The sequence below is a fragment of the Thunnus maccoyii genome, chromosome 14 (genome assembly GCF_910596095.1).
Source record: "Thunnus maccoyii chromosome 14, fThuMac1.1, whole genome shotgun sequence".
NCBI lineage: Eukaryota > Metazoa > Chordata > Actinopteri > Scombriformes > Scombridae > Thunnus > Thunnus maccoyii.
The window spans coordinates 16927632-16949092 of NC_056546.1; the positions used below are offsets into that span (position 1 = coordinate 16927632).

General features: G+C 43.0%; 1 protein-coding gene across 2 annotated transcripts in view; it reads right to left on the reverse strand.

Moving 5' to 3' along the window:
* The window catches only part of slit1a (slit homolog 1a (Drosophila)), an 89267-nt gene that overhangs the window by 35242 nt on the left and 32564 nt on the right, over positions 1-21461 (reverse strand). For both annotated transcript variants that reach the window (XM_042433357.1, XM_042433356.1), the window contains exons 5-8: positions 3158-3229; positions 2476-2547; positions 1190-1261; positions 232-395 (exon numbers count right to left, since the gene is read on the reverse strand). In XM_042433357.1, the coding sequence (XP_042289291.1) occupies positions 232-395; positions 1190-1261; positions 2476-2547; positions 3158-3229 (380 nt within the window). The remainder of the gene's footprint in view (positions 1-231; positions 396-1189; positions 1262-2475; positions 2548-3157; positions 3230-21461) is intronic.

Here is a 21461-nt window from a genome sequence, read left to right on the forward strand (position 1 = left end):
TAGCTAGGGCAGACTTTTTGGCATGAGTGATTTGATCAAAGTAGAATAAAAGTGTGCAACAAAAAGATTGTAAATGTATCCCTTTTTGAGATCAGCTAGCCCTATCCACACAACATGCACATCATGGTGGTGCACTGATGTAGATTAAATAAACAATGTACTATATGAAATGCAATGTTCTTGTGGTATCCTGCATGTAAAGGTATGTGTAAGTAACTCTGGAAGTTTTACCTGAGCAGCTGAATTCGTGTTTCTGTACCTCTGCCACATTGAGACCTCTGAGCTCAGATGGGGCAGTACACTGGGTGAATAGGCCAATTGTAGGTCTCTGTCTGAGCCACTGGGCCAACCAGGCCAGGTGACAGTCACAGTGGAGATTGTTGGAGTGGAGACGGCTGTTAAAAAGAGAGAGAAAATGAAACATCGACTTATTTGAAGATCTTCTCTGCTTTTTTTTTTGCAAGCTGATTTGACAGCAGCTGAAGACACAAATAGCATAAAGTGTCTATTCTTTCTTAGAGCTCATCACATCCAACCACTGTGGCAAAACACACTAAATGATATGCTACATGGATGACTGTAAATGGCACATTCTAAAGGAAGGACACTAAAGAGGACTTTTCTAAACCCAGTGCTCCAAACACGGCATTCCTGGAATGTTGTGCCTATCCAGAATAACTCTCGCCCTGGTGCGGTGGACCTCTGGAGCACGTATACTAACTTCCAAACCCATGTGCACCAACACATGCAGTACACACAAACAGAAAAGTTATAAAATGAAACCCCACTGGGAGCAAGGAAACCCAAAAAGCCACCACAGGAACAGTGGAGTCACGGCTCTGAGAGTTTCAGCAGGCATAAATTTTAATTTGTACATAATTTCAGATTTAGTTATCACACACGATGCACAATACACAATAGGGTTCGAGGGCTATTTGTGTCTATCTGGGCCAGTTGTTGTTGTGTGTGCTTTGGGTGGAGGGGGTAATGGCCCCTGGCTTTGCTACAGACCCTTCTGTGGTGATCTGTGGGTATAGTAGCCTCCTGACACTGCCTGGAATGACAGAACCTATCTACTCCCATTGAGATCATATGTACTTTCTCTACTGTGCCTGCATGCATGTGGAACATTATTTTAAAGCATACACCCAGAAACATATAGCATTGTAGTGGGATAGGTGTGACTTACAAGGTTCGTAGTTTGGGCATGTGATTGAAGCTGGAAACAGGGATGCTGCTGATGTTGTTGTTGTTCAGCGTTCTGTGAGAAGAAAAGAAGCGAACAAAGTCACATTGTCAGTGCAGCCATTTTTAAAAAAATGTATACTTAAAAAAGAGTTTTGTTGTGTACTCTTCCGCTCCATGTTTTTAGATCTATTCTCCCTCTCTTTTCTCTCTTTGTGGCATCCTGCTGGGAATATAACACATCATTCCACGCAGATGGGAAGCCCTCACACCTCCCACGCACACGTACAGTAGTGCATGCATGCACATACAAGCATGCAGGCATGATCACAAGCTACTTGTAGTTCTAGAGACATACAATACAACACACACACACACACACACACACACACACACACACACACACACACACACACACACACAAACACAAACACACACACACACGTTTTTCCTCGAATCCTGGGCATCAGCTGCAGCGAGAGAATCAGGTCATTTCAATCAGCATAATAACCCTTTACCATATTTCAACCTGCTCCCCCTTTTAACACAACCTGTCCTCCTCCCCCATAAAACCCATATATACAGACCCCATCAAAACAACCCCCCCATCCCCTCTTACACCATTATGACAACCCTATCACTACATCTGCAATCCATCCATGCCATGAAAGCAGCCTTTAATGGCTTTTTTTGTCTCCCCACCCCCTCAAAAAAAAGAAGAAAAAAAAAAACCTCACAAACACACATGCACATCACAGTCTTTCAACATAAAAATAACAAGGCTGTCAAACTTCCTTTGTCCCCCGACCTGCACTGTTAGTCTACATTGTTTCAGGTGGAGAGCTCTAACAAAGGCCTGTGATTATGATTTTTGACAAGGAATGATTAATTGAATGTTCAAAAATCCAGCATGGAATGCCCACTTGAATGGGATTTTTGATCAGGATGGCAGGAGCCCCCTCGTCAGATGGCCCACCCAGAGCTGGGATTGGGTGTAGATGTGGTGGAGGAGTGGGGTGGGGGTGTTAATGTGATGGAGGGGAACACTGCTGTCAACTGTGTGGAACAATGAGTTAATGGAGCTTGGTCTCCATGATGCAGGCCCCCTCACGAGGCCCACCGGGGGTATTTTGGCATATTAAGCAAGGCCATACTAATTAAAGGCCTGCACTATATATATGTACTAGTTATGGTTAGTATCAGGGCAAAACAATGTCTTCATTTAACTAAGTGCTTTAATGGAATGATACAGGGTGGGGCTGATTGAATAACATCACTTCAGATACTTACAACACTTCCAAGCCTCTCAACGCTCTGAAGGCGCCATCCTCGATACAGCTGATGTGGTTTTTATCCAGCTGACTGCAGAGCACACAGGAGAGAGTGTTATACAAGACTCACACGCACACACACGCACACACAATCTTTCTTTCTCCCCGTGGGGTAGTTGTAATCATTGATACAGTAAGCAGTACACTGATGGACTATGGTAAATCGATACTGGTCTAGTCCTCTCGGCTCATGTAACCCCTGAGAGTGACTATGCTGATTGTTTATCTGCATCAATACGCCTCATAAATCTATGTGTGAATGTGCATATACGCTGGTCAAGTAAATCCCAGTTGTTACAAGGCATCTTTGGAGAGCTGCGTGTGTATGTGCATGGTAGTGAGTCAACTCAGTCACAATGATATGCTAACCTCTGAACATACATACACACATCATTAAGCACATAAGGAACATTAACTCAACCAGCTAAACAAAAAAAAAAGTTAAGATGCTGGAATTATATTGTGTTGAGAATGAGCAGCTTTCAATGCTTTGATAAATATGTCTGACTCTGAGATTTATTTAATCATTATCAATGTTTTTGCTATTTGCTGGCATTCTATAGACATAATGATTCAATGCAAACAATCTTTGCAGCCTTAAGTACATCAATCCCTGCTGGAAGAAGGGGTGAAGTACTCACAGGTTCTTGATGTCTGTAGCTCCTCTGAAAGCTTTTCTGGGGATGGACTGGATGAAGTTCTCGCTCAGATCTCTGTGAAGACAACAATGAGTGGATATTAGTCGCACATAACTTAACCAAATATCATTGAGGATTGCTTTGTTTGGTCGCTTTAGCAGGGTGTGGGTTTAATAAAAAAAAAAAAAGAGTACAATAAAACACATTATTGGCAACCATATTAACTTGTTTAAATAATTTCCTCTGTAAACGCTTGACTCACAGTGTTTAAAGCATGCTTTTCAACCAGTAGGATTCACGCTCTATTCAATGTCACTCTTTCTTTTACCACACTCATTGGTGCAGAACAGAAAGCTAAGGGGGGATTTTTTTTTTCTTTCTAATGTGTGCCAAAACCCTGAGGTGTGGTACTGCATGGAGAGCTCTACTCACAGTGGAGTGGTTATTTTATAGTGGCTGTATTATTCAGTGTTCACTCATGCTATAATTTGTTCTGTGCTCCGGTGTGAGGTGTCCATCTCGCTGCCTGCACACACAGACCTAACAAACGGGCAGCAGGACAGCAACCAATGAGGGGTCCTCACTGAGCATGTGGGGTGGATTCATTAGGGAAGTCACCACACAAAGAACGTTATCGTTTAGTATTAAACTGTGTGTGTGTGTGTTCAGCGCTTAACGCTGGGTACAAATTGGGCATTTGAAAAGTGCATGTGTGTGGAAAGTAAGAGACTGAGAGAGCAGAGGGGAGGGTCAGAGAGGAGAGGAGGGAAGGAGAGTGAGTGAAACACAAGTAGCCATAGTTTTAATTAGCAGAGTCTTTTGTCTGCCGTTTAAATGGTGAGCTAACCTTATTCAGAAAGGTTCTGCCCCTCTTCTACACACACACACATACACACTACACTGGGAAACTGTAGGGCCTGTCTTGAAACACACACACACGCACACAGGGCGGGCTTCCACAGCTCAGACAGACGTAAACAGAGTACTTATCGTTGCCCATAGAGAGGCCCGAGCACAACACCAGAATCTATAATACTACACAACACAACTGTGCTGCATGAGACTTTGATGAATCCTACTCATTTAATGTGCATGTGCACCACAGCACGCAATCCCACGATGCGCACACAAGCATCCACACTTATAAAACCCCATGGGGTAATGTTAAAAGGAGTTCCCGAGACTCTCACGACATATCACTCTCACATATTGTCCCCATTCGGTCATCCTTTCCAGAGTTTTCCTCCGAATAAAAATTGCCCAGACATTGTTTTTAACGGGGTACAAACAAGAGGGCAAAACACACCACAGCGGTTGTGTTGTGCAATCGATCTAATGAATGGGTGGTTGTGCCCTTTTGGTGGAGCAGAAATTAAAAGGCTACTGCAAATACACCACAATTAAATATGGAATTTGTGTGTTTACTTTTTTGTTGTTGAATGTATTAAACCAAAGGTCACTGTTGAACCAAAATTAAATGGTGCATTTTGCTTGAACATGCATAGTTCAGCAATTCATGGGACATGAATGAATCGTGAATGGTCCTATAGAGCTCAAGCTGTACGTTGGTGGTCGACTGTGACTTGCTGTATCTTGCCTCATCTTTACAGTTTCATCCTGTTAAAAGATGACTGTGTATTTAACATGACATAACACCGAGTGGCCATAAAATGAGTCCCTTTACACCTTGAATAAACTGATGAAGAAGCAGTCTAATTAGCTTAATTTACATCGCATTCCAGCTGTATAGACATCGGCTTTATCTGACTGCTATTCTCAACAAACACAAATGCGACATGCGCGTACCGATGTGCAAATGAAACACACACTTCACTGGCTTGTATTCATAGAGGACATAAATATTCCATCTAATGGCACATTCTAATTTAATCATCTGAGGTTTTTGAGTTTAATTTCCTCAGCAGATCTGAGTAACATCTGCTTTCACCAAGATATTAGGTTAACTGTTAACTGCAGGCAATTTAGTCAATTACACAACAGTAATCCATCTATTCTGCCAGTCGACCATATTTTGCAGGATCATATCCTAAACATCAAACCAGCTTCATGTCTCTTTGCAAGGGAGCATGGGAGCCAGAACAGTTGTGCTCCCTCCAGCTTCTTTGTTGTTCTCTTGGCAAAACAGCCTGAGTGCAGAGTTGAAAGCTGAGTCAGTCTGGCACCCAGGCTATATTGGTGCCTCTTATCAAGGCGGCTCCATGAGAGAGGAATGCTTTTGGTCTACCTAGCCCTGCACTCCATCTGATGACTAATTAGTCCTCTCACCTTCTCCTCACCTCCTTGCAACAAACACACCAACACACACGCTGTAGCGCTGAACTGCAGACACGCTGTTAATGACATCTCCCTCCGGACATCTGGGAGGTGTGTGGTATGTCTTTCTGTATGTGCGCGTCTGAATGTGTGTGTTTGCTCCCAGGTAACGGTAAGAAACGAGAACAGACTGCTATGCTAGGACAGCAATGTAAGAGTGCCAGAGGCTGCTTTATAGGTGCAAGGAGAGGAAGAAAGACAGAGACAGGCATGAGAAGCTAGAATGCAAGATGAGGCAGGAAGGCTCTGACAATATGAATACAATGCTATGTGTGTAAGTAGTAAAATGAAAGCTCTGGGGTGGAATCCGCACACTAAAACCCCCATAATCCTGTTAGCACGCTATAACACGATTGGCTGGAGTGATCTATACGCTTCCACTTATGGTGCTGTTTGATTGGATTAGATGCTGAGGTTGTGGGAGGTCGCTTTATAACTGTAGGTCTGTTCTGGGACAATGTGTGCCCCAAAAAAAGCCCAATGACAACCCTAAAAGATGCTATCTGTCGTGCCAGAAACACTGCCTTTCTCTCATTTACTCGAATTGCCTTTCTCCCTCTGCCTGGGTCTTTGTCTCCACTGTCACATCTAACAGAATAATCACAGCGGTCATGGTTTGGAGTCTGCAGTCTTCTGTGTCCTTTAAGGATTTATCGACGGGTTCAACTCCTACGGGAGCCAGAGCGATATTAAATTTAGCAACGCTACATTTCTGCATTTACACATTCTTAAAACGGCAAACAGGACATTTCTGTGGGAGACCATGCTGTATTTTACATAGTCTGTGGTTGCCCCTCACTGGTATTTTCTAAGCTCAGCCCTGACTGTGTTGGCTCCGAGATATTTGACATTTCTGATTAATTTGGAAGCAGATTTTCAGGGAAGCACTGATCCCTTCGAAAACAGACATGATTATGTGAGAACAGTCACCACAAAGAGGGATATTGGCCACCATGGTCTCCATCGCTAAGTCATGACAGTAAATCTAATGTTACAGCCCTTTGACAAATACCACCACAGTGCTTCACTTGAAAAGCGTCCCAAACATATAAAGAAAACTAAATCTGGAGTTAACAATCAAACCAGCATGGCGAGAAATAACACAAGAAAAATGTTCCTTCCTTTTTCCCTGCTTGTTTCTATCTCAGACTGTTCTTCCGTGGTGTGCCCGGCCAATACACACTAACAAAAATGTCTGTGTCTGTGTATTACTTCAGCTAACCTCAGGGTCTGTGGGGTCATCAGATTGTGAAGTCTAACAGAAGCAGACACAGTTAAGCATCAGAAGCAGAAGCACAGGTCATAACCTCCAGACATCACTCCACTTGCACAGCACTGTTCAGCCTAAAAGGATTCATGGAAACTGTCAGAACCACGCCGCTCTCTCCACTGCCCAGACTCCTTCCATACACTCATTACAATGCTATGTAGACTATCCCGAGGCATGGCTGCGGCCTCCAGCCCCAGTCAAGGCCCCCAGGCATCTCACAGAGTGCTGTAATGATGTCATACGTGCAACTTTTTGTTTCCTTATTTCCTGCACACAGCATGCCTACCAGTCCTTTTTCATTACAGGTGTGTGAACCAATGCCTGAGTGAGCAAAAGTGAGTGTGGCTATGCCAGTGTTCAAACAGCCAAGACCTGGTATAGATTTACCTTAATGCACTACATACCTCGAGGTGGGCAGTTAGTTCATTAATGTAGCCTGGCTCTCCTTAGGTGATGTTGCTCACAGTTCATTCCCATTGTAGCCCTAATGATGAGGTAACACACATGTTTTCAGGTGTGCCTTTGCTGTATGAACTCCAGTCTCCAGTCACACGCTGCGGTCAGAATTAGTAAAGTTTCAGTTATACTAGACCTCAAACAATGGTATTGTTTAGTCACTGTAAAGTGCTCTGACAATAAACTCAGCCACTGATATGCCTGTTTACAAGAATCCCTGCTAAGTCTATATCTGGTATAATTAGCAATGTTATCAGACATAGCTCAAGGCGCCTGGTCTAGAGATTAGCTGTACGCTGAAGGTAATGTCTGGTTCCTGTCTGATTCACATCATTAACCTCTGATCTCTATCTCAGTAGACTGCACTAATACTGTACACAACTCTCTTCTGCATGACACAAAGACCTACTGTGGCTGCATAACCAATTGGGACGTTAATCCCAACAATCAAAAAAGCAGAGTAAAGGGATTAGCATAGTTTTTTTATTCCCATGTTAATCACAGATTATATTTCTTTAATGTTTATTTCTGCAGGTGGATGCAAAATGAGACATACTTTTCTAGATGAAAGCTTCAGGGCTTTAGGCTCCACTGTGTGGGAGTCTGTGGGTAATTTAATATACAACTTCTGTTGCATAAATGAAAACATGCACATGGGCACATGCGCAGAAATGTCTACATTGAGAACACAGCCTCTTTCATATCTTAAAGATTTCATAACCTCTGTCTCCACACTTGGTTGACAACAGCAGTTGACAAAGAGGTTCATAAATCAGATGGGATTATCTCATGTTCTGATGCCTTGGTTTTACAGGTTTCACATAGGGGAAATACACACTGCCATGTAAGGATTTATGTGGAAATCTCCACTCTGCAGTATGTTCTGTCCTTCAACACTTACTGTTCACTGTTACCTTCTTTATTCTCCTTCTCTCTGTCTTTGTGTGCAGTTCTCTTGTAAACAAACTCTGGTTTTACATGTACATTTAGAGAGACCATGTCCACAAAGCTTTTGGCAGACTCAGGCAGATTTTTCTTCAAAAACAGTTCTTAAAAACACCAAAGGAGGGAAATTTGAAGTTCCGGTTTTACACTGCTGTATGGATTGGCCAAATACTATCATACCTGTCATGTGACCTGGTACTGAACTGCAGGCAAAAGTGGGACACTAATGCTCAACAGGTTATCTTGTAGCACTTTGGCATTTCAATATGGATGGTGAACATATAGAAAATGACCCAAAAAGTGCAGTCAAACTAAAGAAATCCATGTCTTTCACCACCATTTGTGATTAGATTTCATTCTGACAAATAATGACTAACCCTGAAAAGTGGTGCTTGCACATGTGCCAATTGCAGTACATTCATTATAGCATGTGTGTATCTCAAATAGAGTGTTTGTTTTCTTGATTTCTCAACTCGATTGCGTGATAAGAAAATGTTTATCTGTGCCAAATGCTCTTAATTTTATTCCTCCATTTAAAGGAGAGGAAAAGACAGAGCAAGAGAACGAGGGAATGTGTCTGATTACTTACTCATTAAGAGAGTTAATGAGGTGTGTGAGGGCTGTTAAAAGAATGGCAGTGTGCTGCCACTAACTGCTAACTACTTTCTTCCTTCATGGTAAAAACCCACAAATAGACACACTAACATAAACAACCACACACACAAACTGTGAGCCTTCAGAAAGAAGTGGCTCAACATGAAAGTGCACCAACAAATGACTCAAGATACAACTCCAAATAAAGCAGCAATAGATTCAAATAAAGAAACCAACCAGGACATGCAAAATATTTATTGCGGTCACTGTACTATGCTACTTATTGCTGTCAAATCAAAATGTGATCTTTTGGTTACAAGCCAACCTTTGTTATCACTATAGTCACTCTAGCGTCCTGAATGCTACAACTCTCCTGTACGCAAGGTGAGCGAGAGATACAGAGGTATCTGTGAGCAGAGCCATCGAGTTTAGTCTTGGGGTAGCATAAGACTTGTCACAAAAATGAGGACTTGAGGTGGACTTAACCGCCTAAAGACTTGAATTAAGGCTTGAAAAACATTCAATTCTCAAGTTGTGACTGCTAAAAATCCATGAACAATAGCAATAAAATAAAAGCACAACATGCCTTTCATAAGTATTGGGTTTTTGCATCGAAAGGACTTATTGCATGTCTGTCGGTCCTGGAAGAGAGATCCCTCCTCTGTCACTCTTTGTTTCTCAGTAGGGACAGTAGGGAGTAAATGATGGCTTGATCAGGCCTAGCGTGGAAGTGGAACCTCCTGCTCAATAAGCCCTGACAGTGGAGACTCTACAGCAGATGCAGCCAATCGAGAAGAAGCTCCAAAAAACAAGCAATGACAGAGAAAGATGGAGGCAAGGATAGAGAGGAATAAAGGGTGAGGGAGGATGTAGATATTGTCACTTGATTAAGCTCTGTTACTGAGTTTTAAAGAGGTCTTGAGTTGTTAAAAGTGAAAAAAAATACCCGGTTATGTTAACATGCAGCATTTAGGTGTAGACATATTGTTGGCTGAGGTGCAAAGAACTGTAGAAGAGAATGAACCCGCAGTGTCAGGCAGATGAAAAAAGAGGGAAGGTGTTAAGAGTGGGGGATAACATAAAGAGAAGGAGGTGAGGAGTATGGATCGAGGCCGCAGGGCCTTTGGGTGCTTGCCAAAACACAGGCGTGCATGTGTGTGTGCTTGTGTGGCCCAGAGAGAGTGACTGAGTGTTTCTGTGTGCGGTCAAGAGTATCTGCGCCTTCCTTCTCACCCTCATGCCCCCCTCCCCTTCTCATCCTTCTCTCCACACCTTCACATTTTGCTTTCTTTCACGCTAAATAAATGATAAACATGCCTTCTAGTCTCCCCTTCACTCTCTCTCTCCTGTCTATCCTCCATGTTTGGGTCTGAGGCTAAAGCACATCCATTCAGTAGTCAGTAGCAATCTGAGCCAGACACCACCACCACTATCATCATCATGATTACCATTATCATCCGGAGGTCAAAACACAGTCTTGAAAATAAAATCCTTCATTCATGTTCACACAAATTATCATGCACAGACACACATATATAGCACACGCGAGCAGGGTGTGTAAGGTGTTGCTCTAGTCCCTTTGTGGTGAAGATGAGAGAGGAGGAGAAAGCTGGATAGAGCTCAGTAGGAGGAGGACTTGATACGCGGGGAAGGAGAAACTGCTTTTATAAAGAGAGGAATAAACAGGCTGCATTAGGAATACTCTCACACAAAAACCCAGGAGAGAAAGTCTTTCTTTCCGTCTTCGTCTCTCTTCTAGGACTAAATATAGGCTCTACAAAGAATCCTAATGAAAAACAAACACTGTGCTAATACCGAATGCAGCATAATTCAACAGCATCTGTTTGTCTTTGTAGATCTTTTTTTCTTTTGAAAGCTAATGTCAACACCAGTCCACCAAAACTAGTACAAACAGCCAGGGAAAATGTTTGAGGAGAGCTGCATGTCACTTCACTGTAGTTTCTCTTTCCTCTGCAGTGTCGCTTACTCTATTTATTTATATGGACTTCAGGAAATAAGTCATCAAGCAGCATTATCTCATTTCCAACAGACCCCATGGACTGTCATAGCAGATTGCTCATTTATATATTTAACTCTCTAACGTATTATCCGTCTACACATGCTGAAAGAGGAAAAAGGGGGACATGTGGACGCATCTGGAGAGGGTTTGCGATTTATTCTGATGTTGAAAAATACAGCTAGCATAACACCCTCTGTCTCTCGTTCTCATAATACACACATGTCCACAAACTGTCTCTTTTCAATGCGACCTAAAGGGGATTTCATGGATGGGCTCCACTCTAATCATCTACAGCTCACCAACCAATGAGAAACACACAAGTGCTCCCAGACTGGAACACTCAACAACCACCAAGAGAAAACACAATGTCAGTGGAACTTATCAAGTCCACATGAGGGCTGACAGACAGACACACACACACACACACACACACACATAGAAAATCAAGACAGAACCAGTTTAACTGTTGCCCACATCTCTGCTTTCACTGTAAATGATTCATGATGTCTATGTGCATTTGTAGGCTTAAAAATCCCATATGGGCGCATACATTTGGCGGCGCGCTCTGCTGCCACCCGTAAGAAAATGAAAGTTAACATGGTGAAGAAAGAAGGAGAGAAAATCTCTCCTTCTTCCCGGCTCTCAATTCACCCTAATTTCCCTCTACCATTATGTCTACTTGTGTTTCTGAGTGTGTCCAAGCTTTTCACTGGCAGTCAAGCTGAGTGATGGAGCAGGGCTGAGCAGCATCGATCACGACAAACGCTTACAGGCGCTATCAACTGACGGCAGGGTGTACGATAGCATGGCTTTGCACACGGACACAGCCGAGCCCCGTCCATCCATCATGCTGTCTACCTGCTGGACAATAGGAGAAAAGTGTGAGAAAAACAGAGGGGAGGGGAGGGGTGAGGGAAACATACCTCTCAACAGGTCCATTATCAGTGCCATTACCTATCCCTACATTAGCCAGCAGGCTCACACCAAGCCAGGAATAATGATCTCCATCTCTGAAAATAGCCTGGAAATCATTTTGTTAGATTGGACTTTACACTCCTGGGATGCTACAGGAGTAAAAGGGTAGGAGACGGCTATTTAGAAAGACAACAAAGCCATTCTGGGTGCTCTCTTTCATGCACACACACTTACACATACACACTGTGTGGCCTTACTAAACTAGTTAAAGATGCCTCTTTGTGAACGGCTGACTACCTAGAAAGTGGAAAACTGATCCTGAAGATCAGATGACAGCTTTTCCTGGAAGCGCTGGCCTGAGGTCAGTGTTATTGAGCTGCTATGATGACAGATCCACCACACCTAACCACAGGCAGCTGATACCAGATCAGAGGACTGTCACAAAGACACACACAGTCAGGAGCTATTTCAATCAGCACATAAACCGAACACACTTCACAACACTTAATCGACTCCATGCACTTTGTAGAGGTGCAGAATTGCATCGAGAGGCCGAGTGAGAAAAAGCTCCAGGGAGAAATAGAGTAAAAAAAAAAAACATGAAACCTGGAGAGTATTTGATGAATGCTGACCAAAATGAACCCCTGCATAGGTCATTTTCTAGTTTCCTTTGCTTTTTTCTATCTGAGGAACTCTCGTACACAGCCGCCTCTTCTCTCTAGACTCAAGGTATTCGAGAGTGAAACCACCCAGTCATTGCTTTAAGCTCTCACAGTCCCCGTCACACATGAAAAGTATCAAGCAAGAGGAGAGGAGAGGAGAGGAGAGGAGAGGAGAGGAGAGGAGAGGAGAGGAGAGGAGAGGAGAGGACTAAGCCAGAGGGAAGGTGAGCAGAGTATCTACCTTTATACTGCACCTGTTCTTTGTCCAAATCCCTCTGAAAGCTTAACTTAAAAACAGCCCAAAGGTACATGGTGAGATATACACAGTCAAGGACACATAGAAGAACTCATTAGAGGAGACAAATGTATGATTTCCCTTCAACTCACCTCGTTATCTTTGGAAATACAATTAGTTCTCTACACTTTTAACCAGGTTTTCTTTGGTTTTTCCTTACATGTCTTGATGTATATATTTTGTGGGTTTGCATTGATTAAATATGTAGTATATGTGCAGTTTTGCTTTAGGGAAATTGAGACTACATTGCACCGAGTGGGAGATTTAGTTGTCCCATGGCACAAGTGAGAGAGGTGAAGTGAACTAAAGTGAATAGTGAAATAAAGGCTGCAGGCTCTTCTTTGTGTTACCTATACTGCTCACCATGATGTATGAGACAAGTGGATTGGGGCTGACGTCAAGTCAACAATTCACCCTTGGCATGTGTCACCTTATCTTTAACAGGCCACACTCGCATGCACACAAACACATCCTCCAAGGCATGCGTGCACATACATAGAGTGCTTTTACCCCCCCCATACACACACACCTTATCTTAGTGCAGCAAGACGACAATGTAATCAGCAGTAAGTCGGGCCTCCCGTCACCGTATCTCAGTGTTTCACGAACGGCACAATGTAGGTGACAAGTGGTTTGGTTAAGGAAAGATTAGCTGCTGCTGATACTACTTTGTCACATAGTGAAGGTGGAATTATACTCGTGTGTCACGGTGTAAGGTGGTGCTTGCTTTGTAGGAATTGATTTACAGTTCCGCATCAGATTTCACCTGTTGATTGCACCACTGCAACGCTGTATGAATACTGTATGTCCTACATTATCAGGCCATATTGTGTGTAATAGTGATGTAGTTGTGTGTCCATTGCTGTGTATTTTCCCAACAGGAAAAACATTTAAAGCAGCTGGAGGTGTGAGCATGTACACTAGATTCTCCAGAGAGCAAGGCTGTCTTAAAAGTATGCCAAGAGCATGTACAGTGGGTGCATACAAAACAATAGTGCCTTGACAAGAATTTAAGTGTTGTCTTTAGATTAGTTATTCATCTGGTGTGCTCAGGAGTACACGGTGACTTTGCACCTCCATCTGCTCCACCATACTATGCTAGTCATCCCAGACAGCCTGTTATATGAGTAAAGAGGTAAAGGTTAACCACTGATCAGCTAGCACTGTGTGTTTGCGTTTGTGTGTATGAAGAGGTTGGAGGAGGCAACGTTTCCTTCCTGTGACAGGTGTGTGTACATGTCAGAGGTCAGTAAAGACATTCGTGAAGCTATGAATACATAACTGCAGGGTCTCTGAGACTATGGAAATCTACCATGAATATTACATGAGGCTGTCAGGAAGGCAAACAGCTATACTTACTCCGGCGTCTATGCTTACAAATCAACAACACACACACACATACAAACTTTAAAAACTATGTTTTTCAGTCTTTTATTTGACTGTAGTCTCTAACTAATGAGCCCAGAACTGTAGAATAGAATAGTCACTCCCATTTGTGTTGCTTTTAAATATAGCGGATCGAAATTTAACATTTTTCTTTAATGCTGTATTTCTTTTAAATATAGTTCTGTCTTTTAAATTTTTATTTTAAATTCTATGTGTGTGTTTTTCCTGAGGACTCCTTAACTTTAATCAATCCTTAAAGTTACATCTTGTCAGAACACATTTGCATTTTTATACCATTTTCTTGGGGGCAATTATGGTAATTCAATTGATGCAATGTTGACTTTCTTGTGAGTTTTATGGGCTTGGCACCTAGAGTGAGAAAACTGGGGCTAAAAGTAAAAACGTGCAATAAAGAAAAGTCATTCCACAACAGCTAACAGCCCAATACTTTTCAGATTCAATTTCACTCAGGCAGCAAGTCAAAACCCAACTCTTGTCAGAGTATGTGTGTGTTTGTGTAATCCTTATGTCGGGATGGGTTCTCAGTCCAAACTAGAGGTGCAAGGCCAGAAATTGCAGAGGTGCTGGTTGCTAGGAGACAAAAGGTACCCAGCTGGAATTGACTAAGCCTTGAGGGTAGTGTGTATTTGTGTGTGTGTGTTTGCAAGCATGCACATTTGTATGTGTGTGTTCTGTCTGTGAGAGAGACTGAGGCTGGCAGAGGAAGGAAAGGACAATGGAGTTGGTCCCAGCTGTGCTGCAGTGGGTGGGAGTCGTCCTGAGAAAAAGAGCTTAACAATGGACATCAGCGACTGCTCTGGATGTTTACTCTGTCCTCCACACTGCTCTGGAATACCCTCATCCTCCCACACTGACAGCCCACATTCAATGTAGGCAGGAGAGTAAGTGAAGCAAACCTAACTACCATGTAACGACGACAGACAGAGACAACAATTTCAGCTCGTGGATATACTGCAGATGATCTACTACTATGACCAATAAAGCTTGTATAATTATTGCTAATGGTATTATGCCAGACCTCACTGTTTTTCTCAAGAGTTTTCATTGGAACTACTTCTTTAGTAGAAAGTAGTTCCAAAGAAAACTGTTCACAGTGATGTCTGTGGATTATCCTGAGTAACCGTGACATTGTTTCTGGAAAGAAATGTTGCACTTATGCTTTTAAATGTGTTTTTTCAATACTTTGAATGGCACAAATAAAATTCCATTCATCTACTTTGCATTTTGTTGGCAGGTCAATTCTATAATAATTCACAGCCTTAACCTCAGCAGACAAAAACGAAACTATCTAAATGGCTGACAGAGGGTCTACCTGCCTTTTTGATTTGTTTAGCATGTGATATTATCCATGCACATTCCTCAAAGTATTTTGTATATGTCACAAATAGCCTAAAGGTGTGTTCATTATTGAGTGACCAGCCTGCATTATACGGTGGAGCAGCAGATGTGATCTGCAATGCTCAGGAGATAAAGATGAGGCCTGAGAAGACTGAGCTTTCAGGGTTAATGAACCCTTGCAGAGGTGCAGCCGTAGGCATGGATTATTACCACAAGGGCCAAACACACACACACACACACACACACAAACACAGATTTATGCTAAAGCATCTCTTTGTCTACCTTCAACTCCACTGAGTTAAATCAATAAAATATCTTCGGCTCTTCAAAGGTGTATTTCAACATATATATCATAATTCATCTTGACAGCGGTGTCTGAAGATAAACATATTCCTGAGTACAGGAACAGTCTCTCCCTTTTCCAACAGATAGAGTCCAACACAATGGATGCTGAAGCACATCCATCATCATCCATGAGCATTAGCATAGCGACTGATTACTCCCCAGGGCTGCGGGTCGTCTGTGTAGAGTAATGAATGCATGCCAGTACAGTTAGCATACTGTCGCTAGCCAGATGAGGCCAATACCTTTAGATGAATTACTGCAACAATGACAACTGTGATGGATAAGTGGGAATACAGTGGCTTTTTGTTCCATATGTGTGAACACTGAATCAAGTCCATTTGTTAGAGTTGAACTAACATGCCACTGCGCTTGCTTGTGTAATCACGTCTCTGACGGCATGTGTCTTTGTGTGTTCTTGAGAGCAAGTTCTGGATCATTTTATTGCCATAAGTTCCGCATGGACGCCGATGCATAGCCCAGGGCTGAGAGCATGCATATTTGTGGCTGTGTGTGTGTGTGTAGGTGTGTGTGTGTGTGTGTGTGTGTGTGTGTGTGTGTGTGTATGTGTGTTGGGGAGGCTGGTAGTCCCCGAGGAAGCTGTGTGTCACAAAGCCAGCCTGGCACTCACTAGAGGACCAACTGCCAGAGCAGGGGGCATGAAATTAAAACTCACCACCCAGGAAAGCGGGAGAGGAAAAGTCAGAGGGAGGAGGAGAGAGCAGTGGTGGGAGAGAAACAAAGGATAATAAAGATGCAGGGGAGGACAAGACACAATAGGCTGGCAATATAAAATCACCCAAGTCAAATAGGAAACAAAAGAAATTTGCAGCGGCGGAATGGAAATGTGCTCTGCATTAATGATGCCTGCCGAGATTCCTCTATACCATATCTGCTTCAAGAAAAAAAAAAGGATCTGACAAAAAGAAAATCCTGCAACTATCAAAAAACCACAAGACAGACCGTCAACTGCTCGGAGAAAAAGTGCTGTTGACCCTCAGAATTTCAAGCCATATATCATCATGTGTTGACTTGCCTTGTTGCCAGACATACATTTGGTTTGTGTTTCTTGTGATGGTAATAGATCACCCCACTGGTCTAGACCTAATCAACACTGAGGCTGTGCACAGATCTGGCACCTACAAACACACACACACACACACACACACACACACACACACACACACACACACACACACACACACACACACACACACAAACACACGCTATACTGGATGTCTACGTAGGCGTCCTCTCTACCATTTTCAACTCTGACCTCTAGAAAGAACAGGAGGCCCCGAGAGGCTATGATGGATATGCCAGACACAGGGAGTGTGTGTGTGTGTGTGTGCAAGTACACATTTGTATGCTTACCTGACAATGCTACATCCTGTAGCTGAACTCTGCTATTTATTTTCTTTGGTGTATTTTACTGCTTTGTGCACATGGTACCCCTAGCTACCCCACATACTAGTACAGACGTGGTGTTTACTGAGAAAATAATGCGTATGCACACAGACATACACACACAACTGGGAACAGCCAAGCGGATGTCCTCTCCCCGAGGTTCCTATCTCACCCTAGCCATGATCTTTCACCCCAGCTCTGTGAGTCAGGCTGGGAGGGCCCTGAGCGTGACCGATCCATTAGACTCTTCTGACAAGGATGAGGATGACATCTGAACCCCCAGAGGCAGGGGAGGGAGGAAGACGATGAACAGGAGGAGGACTACTAAAAAGCGGAGAGAGTGTGGGCAATGGGGATGAGTAGATAGTGACTCCCATGAAAATTTGAGCATTCAATTTTGAGAAAATTCTTTATTCCCAAAAGTGAATAAACTTCTGAAGCAAGTCCCTGACATTTCCTTGATTACTATTCAGTCTGGCTGACTTTTTTTTTAACTGACTGCATCCAGTTGCAGATATTTTATTTACAGAACAAGGTGTGTAAAAGAGCCTGAGTCAAAAAAATAGAAAATTGTATATTATATATATTTACAATATACTTTTAAATTTTGGGTAGGTGCTCCTCTATTAGAATGACTTCAACATGTTTACATTTTGTATGTCTGTGTGTAGTGAAGGACTACTACTAAAACATAAGCACATATTTGCACTTTGCCACCTCCTGTACTACTCTTAACTACAGTATACATCGATGATTTTGTTCTTAACTTCATGTGTCTGTTTCTAATCAGTGTTTACTGTATGAGCCACATCAAAGACACTTTTTTAATGAACAATGAAGTTTTTATGACGCTGATTCTGAAATGAGAGCTGGACACATACACACAGGACAGAGTGAATGTGTTCTGATAACAAGTCAGATACAGTAGGGTTTCAACAAAGCGTCACAGATAGCAGAGATGCCTCGCTCAGAGCTGAAAAGAGAGACCTTGGGAGGAAATAAAGGAAGGGACAAGAGTGTGAAGGGAGGAGATGGGAAGGAGCGAAAGAGGAGGATGGGACTTAAAGGATGAGCGAGTGAGAGTGACAACCCTGTCTGGAATGCCTTTGTCTGCATAGACTAATATTTGCTCTCGGATTTTGCTTTTTCCCCTTCTCTTATTTACTGTTGACAGAGAGGAATGAAAAGGCAGATAGTCAACGAGTTACCTAGTAGCAAGACTTTTGTGCTTGTATGAGTGTGAGTGTGTGTGCATGCGTGTGTGTGTGTGTGTGTTGCCAGCAGGTTCCCAAGCAGCAGGTGGTGAGCAGAGGCAGAGAGTACCGTGTTTAGAAATCTTGTTTGCTGCTCAAAAGTTCTCCCATTAACCCTGCTTAAGACCACAAACAAATGCCAAACATGCAACCAAAATGTGTGTGTAAATTTTTGTGTGTGAGAAAGACAGAAAGAGACAGGGAGAAAGGATGGAGACAAACTCCTTACACATGGTGCCAAGATCCCCTCCACCTCCAAGCCCTCCCTCCACTTCTCTACCCTCCCGGGGAGTCAGGGGTTTGCAGCAGCCTGGGTGTCTGCCTGAAGGCCAGTCTCACAGCGGGCCAGCCATAGCGGCGGCACTTTGATGTCTTTGTGGCGAGACTTCATGCCTCATGTCCACGCTCATTAACTTTGTCAATGACAGATCAATGTGAGCCCGCAGAACGCTGCACTGCCTCGAAATTACAGCCTATTTACCATTCTGGGTCTGACTCTGGACCGGCCTTGGCATCCCTCTGAACAAACACACAATAACAGCAAGAGAGGGAGAGAGAAATTGTTCGCTCACGATAGCATTTATTTAACAAGGGTAGCCCCCTCACACATGCAGCCTAATGCAAGGAGGATATTGCTCCACTTAACTCCGGCATCTCGACTTCCTACGGCTTACTGCTCACAGACGGCAGTCACATCTCCACCTCCAATTTACATCCTGTAGTTCCCTGTTTAATGATTAGAAGATTACGGCCCCTCTATCTTTTTGCACCCTAACGTCAGTCAGACAGATGCAGTCAACCAGAAAGTTACAACCATAAACAGTTTAGGCTTGTCTCTCATTACATGACCTACATTGTCAAGATTTACCACTTAGCACCTTTAAACCACTTCTTGCATCTTAGCCCTGTCTTTTCTGTCTTGTTTTATCTCTCACTCAATCTCAGTGATTGTTGATTTTTACTGCTTTTCCCTGTTTTTTTGATGGCCTGCTAGTTGAGTAGAGTGGAGTAAAAGACTCTCTCTATCTATCTCTATTGCAATCTGTCTGGGAGATAGGGTTAGTGTTAAGAGAGAATAAACAGTCAGTCTTGTGTTTCTTTATCACTCCTTCTGCCTATAACTGGGTGCCAGAATTTGCCAAAGTGAAATATTTTTTCAGTATTTAAGTATGATTACCATGAATGTTTTTCTGCAAAACCTTTTTGTTATTAATTTAACAGAATATGTAAAACCTCTCAGTGTATCAGTCTTAAAACAAACAGTCAAGTTAAGAACCACAGCCAAATAAAATGCAATCTAAAAAAACTGATTTAGATTGATTTATGATTTTGAGGAATTTGTAAACAAGACTAAGACTCTAACTGAGTATTTGATGTCAACATTTGATACTTGAAAGTTTTGAATACTTGAATATTATGGACATATTTTAGTCAGTCTGTATTTTAAGATCTAGGAAAACTGTCTTGTTTTACCTGGATGATGATATAGTATATTTAAAATTATCCAAGTCATTTTGAAAGTGTTTTATGAGACTAAGAAGATGGAGAATTTTCTCAGCTCATAAACAAGTATACAATAATCTGATCTGAAAGCATGAAAATCGCCTAAATTTAACTCAAAAGTGACTCTGCAGTTTGCTGCCAAAATCTTTGCATCCACATGATTCCACAGTCTCATCTCCCAACACATGTAATACCCCCCACATACAGATCCACATAAACATGCTCTGAATAACACACAGGACTGCATATGCACCACATGTGCACACACAAACAAGTTCTCACATGGCCATGCATGTACACATGTGTGCAGCGCACACACACACACACACACACACACAAAGCCTGATGCACACAAACACACAACCAGAGAGATCATCTGTACTCTAAATATTTAAAAAGACTATTCTCCTCTGTCTGTAATTAAAACCACTGCAGCATTCCAGGGCAGTATCCCCTACCATCAACCCCTCTCTCTCTCTCTATCCATCTCTCCCTAGTCTGTTGTTCTCTTCCTCTTTCCTTCCTTTTGACCTTTGGTTCAGTTGCCTAGAAATGGGATGTTTGAAAATCTTCCAAAAACAATGAAACTGTGGGAATCTTCTGTGCAACAACTGTCTTCTCCTTGACACCCATGAATCCCTCACTTTCTCTCATGAGCACCCCACCACCACCGCTGCCCTCTACCACCACCACCACCTCTAGTTTTCACTCACAGCTCATCTATAATGGCATCGGTTCATTTACCGTTGAGAGAAAGTAAAAGGTCAGGTTTTGTCTGGAAGGTAGGCAGCCGTCTCTCCTGAGGAGAAGGTTGCCTTTCCTGAGAGAAATAATGATATGTTAGGACAACCCGCAGAGAAAATACAGGAACTGTGAGTCAGCGCCACACACTGTTTGGTTACAAAACTCAGGGCTTCTGTCGTGCCCGGGCCTGCGGCGATACTGGGGATAAATCCTCTCCCTTCCCCTCCGCTTCCTCCCATTAGAATCTGCCCAAATCCTGCCTTTATCACTGTGTTTGCTCTGCTGAGCTCACTAATGCTCTCCAGCCTCTCTCACAAGGTAGGTGTTTATGTGCATGTGTGTGTATGTGTGTACGTGTGTCTGTGTGTGTTAGCTTTGGCCTGCACCGTAATGCTTTCCATCCCTTCATCATCAACATGGATGGAATGCAGAGTGTAATGTGACGAAGGCCTGAGATTGGGAACACACACTTAGAAACTCAAAGACATGTTCCTGGAAAGGAGAGCAACAGTATATTCCTCAGCTCTAGTAGCCATGGATGTAGCGCGTGCGTGAGTGTGTATGTGTGTGCGCGGAGTTGTAAACAAGCACTTCTCATGAAGTGGAGATGGTCTACGGAGAGCTGCTCTCATTTCAAACATCATTTATTTATCAGCCCCCTGTGTGGGACATACGCACACAAAGTCACACGCGCGCACGCAGTGACAGAAATTCTGCAGTTTATTCCATCACGCACCAGCGATCAACCTCAATCCCTCACCCTTCTCTTTCCGCCCCCTCTCCCTCAATCCTTCCCTCCTTCCTTCCTTGAAATCGATGGAG